This window comes from Gadus chalcogrammus, chromosome 15 (assembly GCF_026213295.1).
Source record: "Gadus chalcogrammus isolate NIFS_2021 chromosome 15, NIFS_Gcha_1.0, whole genome shotgun sequence".
Classification (NCBI taxonomy): Eukaryota; Metazoa; Chordata; class Actinopteri; order Gadiformes; family Gadidae; genus Gadus; species Gadus chalcogrammus.
The window spans coordinates 22,187,436-22,200,129 of NC_079426.1; the positions used below are offsets into that span (position 1 = coordinate 22,187,436).

The 12,694-nt window shown below is 43.0% G+C and overlaps 1 protein-coding gene across 1 annotated transcript; it reads right to left on the minus strand.

The window, feature by feature from the left end:
* Nucleotides 1-7,569: 7,569 nt before the first annotated feature.
* On the minus strand, nt 7,570-12,395 carry plekha3 (pleckstrin homology domain containing, family A (phosphoinositide binding specific) member 3). Its single transcript, XM_056609538.1, has 8 exons — nt 11,844-12,395; nt 11,473-11,589; nt 9,799-9,948; nt 9,419-9,540; nt 8,852-8,956; nt 8,668-8,711; nt 8,065-8,159; nt 7,570-7,939 (listed from the first exon to the last, which is right to left on the minus strand). Exons 1-8 carry the CDS (start codon nt 11,881-11,883, stop codon nt 7,830-7,832), a joined length of 783 nt encoding a protein of 260 aa, XP_056465513.1. The 5' UTR covers nt 11,884-12,395; the 3' UTR covers nt 7,570-7,829.
* Between the last annotated feature and the right edge of the window lie 299 nt (nt 12,396-12,694).

The following is a 12,694-nucleotide window of genomic DNA, read 5'->3' on the forward strand; positions in this document are numbered from 1 at the left end:
TGCGTCACACATCAATGGAGCATTGAAAATGTTACACAGTCTGATTCCAACATGAAACAACATGAAACCCAAAACCCAAATTGCATTTGTACCGTGCAGATTAATTTGTTTCTTTTTTGAAGAGAAATGCCAAATCACTTACTTTATGATTATTCAATACATGTTGCGTACGAGCAGGAATATGGAAAAATTAATAGTTGTAATTGTAATGAGCCAATAGCACTAAAGCAGCAGATGTCCGTGTGTGAGTCTGAGGATCCACCAACGTGTTCTCCAACCTAAAGGCCAGAAAAGGTTCAACATCTCCAGCCTAAACGACTGGTTGACAGAACACACAGGCATGGGAAGTGTCTGTCCTCCAAAACAAAATAGAGGATGCAGAAAGAAATTTAGCAAGAAATTTGCATTTATATTCATAATCGTCTTTCAGTGGTTTAGTTCATTCTAGTTAGTTAATGTAGCGGTTTCACATGGTGGTTCATATGGACGCTGCTGCCCCTGAAACCATGCAGTTTGCATGTTGTTTGAATCAAAGTCTTTGCATCTGTAGTCATCTGAGCGATTATGTGTAGTGTTATATTATGTTACTGATGATGCTCTTTCAATAAAAAAACACGTAGATTTAGATTGATCCGAGGATGACATTTCTTCTTCTGATCAATCGGAGTAGCCCGACAAATCCATTCCAAAGGTATAATTTAATAAATATATTTTGTTTAATCAGATAATCATGACATTAATACCACTTCAAGGTTTTATGAAGGATTAGTGCATCAATAAAGTAAAATGGTAAAAGGGTCGTAGACCTACAGGAAGTGCTACAAACACACAATATATGGGCCACAGAATGACTAGAGAGTATGTTTGAGATGCATGTTGCATTTTTTTATAAAAATCAGGGCAGAAAAGAGAGAGAATCTATTTGAGGGCTCTAGCCCAACAGTAAGTGACTCCTAAAGCCTCAGCAACTTCTCCATCTTGTGACGTTGCACACCACGGCCCACTTCTTCCCAGACCAATAACCCAACATCCAACACACATATCTGAGAATCACAGCTCTAAATCATTAAAAAAAGTTTCTTTTTTTTTATCTCGTAAGGTGATGAAAAACCTAGGGTTAGGGTAAACACAGGCCAGTGTGTTCACACGCCTTAAGGCAAACGTTTTTATCTTCATCACACCAGAGTCGCCTTTCAAGATGGGTCCCAGGAATGACATATCCCGGATTTTGATTCCAGAAGAGGATGTGTTATGAATATTAAAGAAAGTGAGCGCTTAAAGGTCCCATGGCATGCTACTTTATGGATGCTTTAATATAGGTATTAGGGGGCCCATAACACAGTATTTGAAGACGTTCCCGAAATTCAGCCATGGTGCAGAATTACAGCCACTACGAGCCAGTCGCACATTGAGCTTTCCCCAAACACGCCGTTTCGGTGTCTGTAGCTTTAATGCAAATGAGGAGGAGAGAGGCGGGTCAAGGAGGAGGGTGGGGGTGTGGCCCTGAGCAGCTCGCGGCCACGGTACCATGCGCTCTGTTTACAGTGGATGCATCGCAATGGCGAGGCGCACACAGCCTTTAGCCGTGTTCTGTAAATATTCCAGAACACTCCGGGTGCTCTGGCAGGAGTCCTGGAGCTCATAAATTATCTAAATAATATCATATTGTACATAGATATCTATATCATATAATATATATTATCACGGCCAAAAGCTGTCTGCGCCTCCAGACGATATTATGAATCTCAAACGAATGCGTCGGGTTCTCCGACGTCTCTGGTTCTTCCACTTCCACTTCCACATCAATCTTCCACATCAATTGTCTCCCGCCGGAGCCCCGCTGCCCATGGCAGCGGGGTTCCTGCGGGAGACAATCGCGGGCAACAATCCCTTTCTCCTCCATGTCGTGGTTCATGTACTTCAGGGAGTCAAAGCCAAAGTTCCTTACCTCCAATACCTTCACCACCATGGCTGAGATAACCCCCACTACGAGTCTCGTTGTGGAAATACAAGAGACGTCAGTGAACCCGACGTGTTATGCGTCATAACACCAACAGCAGAACGGTTATCCAAATAACAAAGAAGTGTACAACAGTCGTAGCTCATTGTCTCATTAGCGGGCCCAATTTTCGGGGCGGGCAAAGCAGAGAGGAGAGGTAACATTTTTCCCGTATGAAGACATACAGGGAAAAATTCCAAATCGGCGCGTCTGAGCTTTGTTTTTTCAAAGACAGAGCAGAATACCTAGTGCTAGTTTTACACCTAACGCCATATCTAGCTACTGGGGGACCGTAGTCATGCTAGGGGAACTCTTATTAATGTTAGAAAACCTCATAAAGTGAAATATTCATGCCATAGGATCGTTAAGTACTACTTTAAAAAATATATTGTTAAAGATTGACCCAGGCATTCTCCGGAGGTCGTCAGGGACCATAGTCTTTGCTCAAATGATGATTTGGTAGTAATTCTAATATTTACTTTTTAATATGTTAGTTATATTTGATTGGTATGGATTGTGTTGGGATATTGATAATTCAATATAAAATAAAATTCCACACAGTATAGTACACATACTTTAGATCATTTCAGAAGCATTAAAACCATCGCAATTAATGCATACAAACTCTCACACACACACACACACACACACACACACACACACACACACACACTAGGGATCGACCGATATGGATTTGTAAGGCCGATACCAATACAGATTTTCTTGAGCTGATATTTGGAGCCGATACTGCTTTTGCTCCCTCAATTTACATCATAAGAATTACACATGATGATAACAAATTTTACAAGCCTCAATTTTCAAAAGGAACATCTATTGAACTGTCTGTAAATCAATCAATATATTAAAAAAATAAAATAAAATAATAATATCGGTTGATCACACACACACACACACACACACACACACACACACACACACACACACACACACACACACACACACACACACACACACCCTAAAGTTAGTGATTCAATTGTATGCACAGCTTTGTATTAAACATAACATCGCATAGCTATGAACATAACACTTGCATAGCTATTTAGCCAGTGATCTCCCTGTAATTGGTTACATCAAACAACTTAAAAACCTAACTTTTCCAAAACTAAAAAACAATAACTATTAAAACTAAAGTCTACCTATTCAGGGCCACTGTACCCGGCCTGGGTGTAGACTGTGACGTCACCCTGGTTGCTGGGCAACACCTGCAGCTGAAGGGTGGAAACCACCGAAAGAGGCCGACGAAAGCGACTGCGGGACGGGGCAGAGAGCAGCACGGTCCTCATGTCCTCGACATCTCTGTCCTGCACCTCCAGAGCCTCTGGAGCTCCGGGTCCGGACCCAGGGGATCCAGGCGCGTCCTCCTGATCCGCCCCGGGGCGTGAGGCGGCCTCAGAGCTGCTGCTGGAGCTGGACTCCGAGTCCCAGTCTTCTTCATGATCCGAGGCCTCCGAGCTGGACTCGCTGTCGCCATGGTGACGAGGCATGGAGCGCTTCTTCTGGTCATAGCAGGCGGCGCAGCGGGTCAGCTCCAGCACCTCCGGCGCAGGTCCCGTCTGGAACGAGGCCGGTAGTTTAAAGTTGATACATTTGGCAAACCTTTTCCCCGTGAGCTTGGTCAAATACACGACATACTGTGGTGTGTTGACAGTGTGAACGAGTTACCAGGCACTCACAACCTCTGACACAGCGTTGATGTATTGGACCCAGCCCTGATTTTGTACCTTGACGCAAAGTAGCGCCGTAGGAGAAGTCATAACATGGCCGGGTTTAGGAGGGGAGCAGTAGGAGGGATGCGACACCGACTTAACACAGGCTGTGTCCCATCGTCACCCGCATAATTTCTCCCAATCAGAAAGAGCAAAGGCAATGACCAGTTTTCCACCAGAGAAGGCGCTGTTTCTAAGGATGTGTTAATATTTTCCACCAAACGACCCTTCCACAGAGGTGGTGTCCAAACACTGGTGTAACTAATACTAGTATGTACCAGGGCATAGAATAAACTACTGCTGATACGTCCTACAATGAGGCCTCTGGGAAAATGGCCTATTAACAGACAAGTACAAATTGTTTTGTGCATTTAGAAGCAACACATTTAATTCAAGTTTAGTTCAGTTATCATTCAGGATTTACTTTATCTGATGGGGGTGTGCCAACTGATGTACATCTTGTCAGTCATGTCGTATGAGATGCAGGCTAATAATGTAAGTAATTTACCTTGGCCTTGGGTCCGTCATTAGTATCGTCTGTAAGACCAGTTCCACAATTTTGGTCCTCTTCTATTGACATGTCTAGAGAACACACAAATGGGTGTGGGAATAAATGATAAATAGCACAAACATGTAGGCGCCTAACCACAAAATAAAGCATACAAGGAAAATATGTTCGCACATATTCTTTAGATACTGTTATACATAAATAATCATTAAGTAATACTCACTGTTTAAGTTTGTCAGTATAAGCTTGTGTGTATGAGTCCTCAATCTCTAATTGAAGCACCAATCTCAATAGCAACAATACCTCCACACACATACTTGAGGCTGAACCATATGTATATGTATAAAGATTATAAAAGGGCACCTACCGAGACAGCGAAGGTCTCCGAGGTAGAACCTCTGTAATGAAGCAAAGAAGAAAAGCGGACCGCCACTGATTGGTGTCTGGTCCGATCCTTGTTCCTGTGACAACCCTCCAAGGTGTCTCAGAGCCGGAACCCAATATCCTCCTAACTACTCCCAGCCAGTTACCTGTTCCTTTGGCTTGATTGACACCCCCGCCGACTGCATGATAACAAGTGTGTGCATCAATACAATCAACAAACAGAAGGCTCCCTATGTATCCAGTGACATAGCACGCTAGATATACCAGTAATGCCTTTATGTCTATTTACCAAGATAGAGAACACACGAGGGAACAAAACAATCTTAATCCTTCCCCTTTCCTTCCCTCTACCGGCACACAGCTGACGTCTCGGTGAGTCAGCTCCTTGAGACAGGTGCATCGCGGTCACGATTTTACGTCTCCCATCAGTTAGTGTAGTGCGGCCACAAGACATTGGGCAGTGCATACCCACACCCTTTGTACACACAGGCACAGCCACGCATCAGAGAGCTCTGTTTACCAAGGGCCTCTCCTCCCCATTCCTGGTACCTGCATGCTTGTTCCCAAGCGTCTCGCTACATTGCTCGTGTATTATTATTGGATTTTGTCACGGGAAAGAGGGGGGGGAGAGGAGTGAGATAAGGGAATGATGAGGTGTGTTTGGTGATCACTCGCGTGAGACTCCCTCACTGCCGGGGTAAATCAATGTTGAGAAACCAGAGACATTTCAAACAGATAGGTAAAAATAAAGCCTTTTGTTTGGGTTAGAAGGCCTACAGTTAAACTTTCAACAAAGGCTTATCTCAAGGCCATAATAATGAGTGTTTGGGTAGGGAGTTACTAGCATGTAGGTTTAGGTGTGCAGGCCATGCACACACAGACACACACATCTGACAGAGACAAGAAGAGTCCAACTCCTGAAGGTTTAATCTAGACCAGGGACCGTTGGGGGACAGTTACTAAGGCATGAGAACACTCTCCTCTGGTTTGGCCAAACGGAACAACATGGAGTACCCCCACACACACAATAGGGTTGTAAATAAGATAATACAGTTGAAAAATAAGTTACATTTCACTAACAGTGGAGCAACAATCACTCACTCACTTGCATGTCTGTTCATGACCTTGTGACCTTGGCTGGTCCGATCCTTGATCAGTACACAAGGTCATGACCTTGTGTCAGTAAACAAGACCACCTCTACTATGTACTATTAAGTCATTTACCTAACTCTTTTATCCACAGCAACATACAGTGACTGAGTGAGGGTGAAATACTGTGTCTTTTCACCCTTCCAAGCCTACATCCACCCCAGTATGGTCCACCTCCGGAGCATCACAAACAACATCTTTAAAGGAATGGAATCACGGGCCGTTCAGGTGACAAAGACCAACATGAGAAGCTAGGGCACCCTCAATGCAACTTCAGCCACACAGCAACAGCACTATAAAGTAAATTTAATGTAATATTTAGTTGTATTAAATATTTTAAGATTTTTTCTTACTCCTCCCTCTCGGAGTAGAAAGGACAGTTTAAAGATGCACACAAAGAAAATAGATGAAGATAGAAGACATTGAAAGGAAGAACTCCTTGCTTTGCAGTCCTTGCTGGATCATAGTACCCAGCTCCTAACCCCCATTAACACACCATCTACTATACATTTGAACGTCCTTATTTTGAATGAGATCTTTATTTGGCAAATGTCTGTGTTAATTACTGAAACATGTGAATTTTTGAAAGAGGTTCGACCTACGATTCTGACAAACCATATGCACGTGGTTACATTCAACACTCAAAGGTCTCTTGTGACCAGAAGCTCTCTCTGGTAGAGTAAATAAACATGTGTGTTTTTGAGGCCATTATTGTAAAAAGCAAAAGGTGAATTCCATTCAAGCTATACACAAGCACAGCTGCTGCCTCCCAGCTAGTTTGTTGCAGCAAACTTGACAAACAGAAAGCGTGATACTTCACTTTTAACACCATGGCTAGGGAAAACATCTTCTATCGCTCGCGTCATCTTCCATCATCATCTCAGCCAATACTGCCATGAAAATGTACAGACCATCCATTTCTTGTAATTTATCTGTTATTCTAAAGTGCAAAACCAGCAGAATTAGGTTATTGGGGAGAATACGATTAGCTCTCAACTTTAAGATGTTCTCAGTGTTCGCCCCCTGGGGTTCAGTATCGTGTGTCATAACCTAATTGGCTGAAGACAAAGGCAATGAAGATAGTGTTGATACAGGGAAAGTCGTTTCTTCTGAGGCAACCATCCACACAACAAATATAGATATAGTCTCTTACAGGCAGAAAAGGGGGTTCCTAATTGCTGAATGTGTGCCAAGGAAAATATGTAGCACTCAATTGAAGTGCTCCACTAAACGAAGGAGAAATGACACCCAGAGTAACAAGTTCCCATTAATCTATACTGACCTCACACAACAAACGACTACAACACCTGACTCAAGAGGAATTGACCAACACCTTTGTCCATTGTTCTATCCAACCTCGCATTCAATATTCGCATAATACCTCCTGTACACAGGTTCAACATGTGGCTAACTTCAGGGCTAGGTATTGGAGTTAGGGTTTCGGCTCATGATGGTTTTAAATCTTCAGTGCTGTCTGCAGAGATGTCCGGCGTGCATCCCCCCTTATGGGTTAAGTGAGTAGGCTTACAGTAAGGGTTCATTTTTGGTTAGGTGAAGGTGCCATGGTTGACCACATTTCAATTCAGTTGAGTTTTGACTGGTTGAATCAGCTGTCAATCACGTCTACACCATGTGTGACTATGTAGCCTTGATGATTGAATGGCAACCACTAGAAGCAGATTCTCACATCTTCTGCACCTATCTGAGTCTACCTGGAGAGCAGCCTGCACAAAGATCTCTCTCTCTCTCTCTCTCTCTCTCTCTCTCTCTCTCTCTCTCTCTCTCTCTCTCTCTCTCTCTCTCTCTCTCTCTCTCTCTCTCTCTCTCTCTCTCTCTCTCTCTCTCTCTCTCTCTCTCTCTCTCTCTCTCTCTCTCTCTCTCGGGCTTTGGGAAGAAAGGTTGTGGACCGTCACGTCGTAACAGTCCCCCGTGGCCCTCCTCTAGGGGCCCTCTGTGGCCCTGGGTCCTGGTCTTTCTTCAACGTTCATACGTGTTCTACTGTGCATCCAGAGGCCCGGCGAGGGGGGTAGGCAAGATCAGAGGCCAACGCACGGCCAGGCCGTCACATCGACAGGTCGGTGTCTGTGTCAGTGGGTGTCGTCTTCAGAGTAGCCCCGCCCGATCTCTCTTCAGGGATGGAGGATGAGTCACCGTTGAGACCGGGCATGAAACCTGGAGCACACACACTCTTAATGGCATAATGTCATATGACTTAATGACGTGTGCAGAGTTTATGAAGGCTTATGTAATTGAATCCTTAATATTATCCATATAAGCCAGTGCGATACACATCTTACGTTCAGAATCGTAGACGGAGCTGTCGGAACAAGTGCGGTTTCGGTGTGGAGTTGACCTTTGCCCTCCAGCCACGTAAGAATCCTTTATATTAGACCTGAAGAGGAAGGATAGGATTGAGGAATTGGAATGGATGAAAATAAGACCATGCTCAATCTTTCAATAAAGTATCGTAGACGATTAACAATCCAACTGCCTAATAGATTAACAAGGTCTAAAATCATATCAACATTAAAAACGAAAAAGTTATTCAGAAACATACACATTTAAACTATGTTCATCGATTATTAATTCATTTTTAATAAACCTCAATTTAAGTTAGGTAAGGTCACTGAGCATGTTTTTGCTGGTCAAGTATCCCAGCATGCATATGTTGTAAACAGCGTTGGGACTAACACAAGGTGAAGACGGCTTGCGTTTCACCTGCAACTCTGCTGCCACCTCATGGCCAATAGTGGCTACAAATATCAGTCAGCCGTATTTATGAAAAGTAATGACATAGTGCTAAGTGTCACCATGACAACCAAGTCAACCTTGTTTTTCTGAATGAAGTTTTTACACAGAAACAGTACTTGTGATCAAGCTATGCATATCTGTAACCTCACCTGTCAAAAGTATATGTCCCGGGGTGACTGATGGACCTCTTCGTCTGGGCAGACAGACAGACATATATTGGTATTGTTACTGTGCAATAATACAACTCAGTTGCTCATTTCTCAGATAGATTTGATTGATGTTCAATAGAACTCAAACAGAAGAAGAAGTATAGAGAAGGAAAGGCCCACCCACCCTCTCCAGGGGGGGGATGTCCGGTGCCAGACTGTGGTTGGCCAGGGTCATGCACTCCTCTAGCGTCCTGATGAAGGTGGAGCAGGTCGCACTGAGCAAAGACGCCTGCAAACAAACACACACAGGCTTCATTCCTATTACGGCAAGAATAGGCGGTTACGTCCAGTCAAAGACAACCGTTTGATTTATTTTCTATAGAATTTCCTAGGTCAGACCAATGCAACAATGTCAGTTGCACCTACATTTAGGGGATTTTGCAGACGCTTTTAGTCAAGCGTCTCACAACCATTCATTCACACATTCCCACACCGATGGCGGAGTCAAGCACACAGGGCGAAAGCTCATCAGGAGGAGTTAGTGGCATTTTCTTGCTCAGGGACACCTCGACACTCAGATAGGAGGAGCCGGGCATCGGCTCCTCCTATCTGAGTGCTGGTAACCTTCCGGTTACCAGCCAACCCGCCGGTTACCAGCCAACCCGCCGGTTACCAGCCAACCCGCTCTACCTCCTGAGCTACTAACCTTCTAGTGCTACAGTGCTAGTGTCCCAGAAAAAGTGATATTTACCTCAGATGTGGGAGTGGTCTCTGTATTGTCGTTCTGCTGCGACTGAATACTTTGGACTTGTTTAACAAGTAGGTCACAGTAGAGGCGGAGCTCAGACATCTTTGTTTTCAGACAGTCAGGCCCTGGAGACAAACACACACACACACACACACACACACACACACACACACACACACACACACACACACACACACACACACACACACACACACACACACACACACACACACACACACACACACACACACACACAGTTGCTTACCATGTTGGCAATGGTCATAAATCTTGCAGAGTCACATATAAAAAGTTTCTTCAATTGTACAGTTCAAAGTGCAGTAACATATAAATGAGGAACAGGCAGAGAGGGACAGAAATCCTACCTTTGTGTTTATGACTGTCTAGTGTCCCTGCTTTAGATGACCCCAACGCAACCAGCCACATCTGCCTCTCTGCCGCGTTGACAGCTCGGACGTAAAAATGTTGTTCTCCTGGGATAATCAGCTCCAGGCGTGCCGTGTCTGTAGGATGAACTGCAACACGACACAAACAGAGTTAATCCTAAGTATGTCACAGTTTCCACCCTGTTTTACGCTACAAATTAGACAAAACTGAATAATATGGCAAGGCAAGGCAAGGCAAGGCAACTTTATTTATATAGCACTTTTCATACACAAGGCAGACTCAAAGTGCTTCACATATAAACATTGTCATACAATAAAATAAAATAATAGATAAGTAAAAGAAAAACATATGCAAAGAAATGGGTAGAATAGAAAAAGGCATTTTAGTATTAAAATAGAAAATAAAGGCAAAGTTAAAAAGCTTTTTAGAAAGTGCAATGTATTTAAGATTTTAGCAGAAAGCTATAGCAAACATAAAAGTCTTCAGTCTTGTTTTAAAGGTGCTCAGAGTTGGGGCAAGTCTTAAATCCTCTGGGAGTTTATTCCAGCTATTTGTTGCATAGTAACTAAATCCTGCTTTCCCATGTTTTGTGTTTACTCTGGGGATAATTAACAGATTGGTCTCAGAGGATCTTAGTGGTCTAGAAGGCTGATGTAGTGGAAGCATATCAGTTAAGTATTTTGGGCCTAAACCATGTAGGGATTTATAGGTTAGCAACATGATTTTAAAATCAATTCTCTGACCTACAGGAAGCCAATGTAACGATTTCAGAATTGGTGTAATATGATCAAATTTTTTGGTCTTTGTTAGAACTCTAGCAGCAGCATTCTGAACAAGCTGAAGCTTCCTCAGAGTTTGTTTTGGGAGACCTGTGAGGAGACCATTGCAGTAATCAAGCTTACTAGTGATAAAGGCATGTACAAGTTTTTGTAAGTCTTCGGTGGACATGAGCCCTCTAAGTCTTGCTATATTTTTAAGGTGATAATATGCCGATTTTGTAATTGATTTGATGTGACTGTCAAAATGTAAATCTGAATCCATGATAACCCCTAGATTTCTGGCTTTGATTGAGGTTTTCAGGGACAGAGAGTGAAGGTGTTGGGTTACTTTAAGCCTTTCCGTTTTAGAACCAAATACAATTATCTCTGTTTTGTCCTCATTTAGTTGAAGGAAATTTCGGCACATCCATTCCTTCACTTGCTCAATGCACTGGCACAGCAGATCTATGGGCCGATAGTCATTTGGTGATAGCGATACATAGATTTGCGTGTCATCAGCATAGCAATGATGGTCAATATTGTTATTTTGCATGATTTGCCCTAGTGGGAGCATGTAGATGTTGAATAAAGAGGGTCCTAAGATCGAACCTTGTGGGACTCCACATGTCACATTGGTTGATTCTGATACAAAGTCGCCAATGGAAACAAAGTAGTTCCTATTTTGTAGGTATATGCCATTATTTTGGTTACTGTCAACCGCAGAGCTACACTGATTCAACAGTATAAATATCACACACACACACACACACACATATATACATATATATATATACACATACATATATATACATATATATATATATCTCTATATCTCAGCTTCGTTCCTTCTCCTTTCAACGATCGTCAGCACTACCCATTTGAGGTAGCTCTAACCTTTGATATCACAGACGGACATCTTGATGGAGCCTTTGCTTCCTTTCCCCACGTCATCCTCACTGTCGTAGTAGGAGATGGTCCCGTCCTCCAGGACGAACCAGCGAGGCTGCCAACCTGAGCACAGCACACAGGCTTTGTTTACACATGTTTGATATTGATACACATTGATTTCCATGCATGATGACCATTGAATGACACTAAACTGACACCAAATGACTATCTGTATAAGCTTTTGTCTAGAAGCTAGACTAAGCCTTATACAATGAGTCGGTTGGTTTCAGTTTACATACAGACAACTACAGGACTAGGAATCTAGATCCCAGTCCTGTAGTGTCTGTATTAGTCAAACAGAAAGGGAGATCACTTACCTGTCATGTAATTTGTCCACTTGTACAGGATCCCCTCCATGGCTCAGTCACAGAAACTTACCAAGCCATGCATACCATATCTGGATGATGTAGCCTTATTTTAGGAGAATATCCCCACCAGCAGTTGAGGCTGACTCAATAACTTGCCTGGACTAACATGCCTGAATGTGGTCTCGTTAGTTAGCTGGTTGTAAGTGGTTATCATTTACCAAAATGCCTATTTACCCTTGTGCTTTCTCTGCAGCACTGGATTCAAATAAAACACAAACTGGGTGGTAAACTATATAAACCCAGATGGTGTATGGTGGTTAGAGCTGCACGTCAGCTGATGAGACAAACATGTAAACTAACATGTCAACACACGGCGACAATGGACGCTGTTTAATGAGCGTACAAATAGACGTACTAATGAGCAGAGAACCACAAACTGTTGCTTATCCTCACGAAGATATGTAGGTCACATTCTGGATTAACGACTGATATAAATATTTTATATCCAACTTTGCACCCGCATCTCGCCAAGCTGTTTACCTCACAGACGGAAACTAAGCATGGTCTACTCCCATCAAAATAAAAGCCCTATTTCTGAAATTGATCAACCAAGTATAGTTATAGTAATCTATATTATATATAATTAGAAATATTTTATGTATTTGACCATGTTGTTCATTTTTACGCTAGGAATACCGCACGTTAATAACAGTTGAGGTGAAGTATGAAGAGAATGTGGTTTTACTTTGAAAACTGAATTCCTTTACTTCCCGGACTGATTTCTTCTGGTTTCCGGTAGCGTGAGGTCGCCGCAGTGTTTACGGAAGGTACACGAGATTAACTTCCGATGCTTTGGAGGT

Excerpts from the sequence above, each read along its gene's own strand:
- plekha3 (XM_056609538.1), bottom strand. The coding sequence starts at position 11,883 with ATGGAGGGGATCCTGTACAAGTGGACAAATTACATGACAG. Across the intron at positions 8,712-8,851 it reads ACATCCCCCCCCTGGAGAGG|ACGAAGAGGTCCATCAGTCA; the intron begins GTGGGTGGGCCT and ends CTGTCTGCCCAG. Across the intron at positions 8,160-8,667 it reads GGGACATATACTTTTGACAG|GTCTAATATAAAGGATTCTT; the intron begins GTGAGGTTACAG and ends CTTCCTCTTCAG.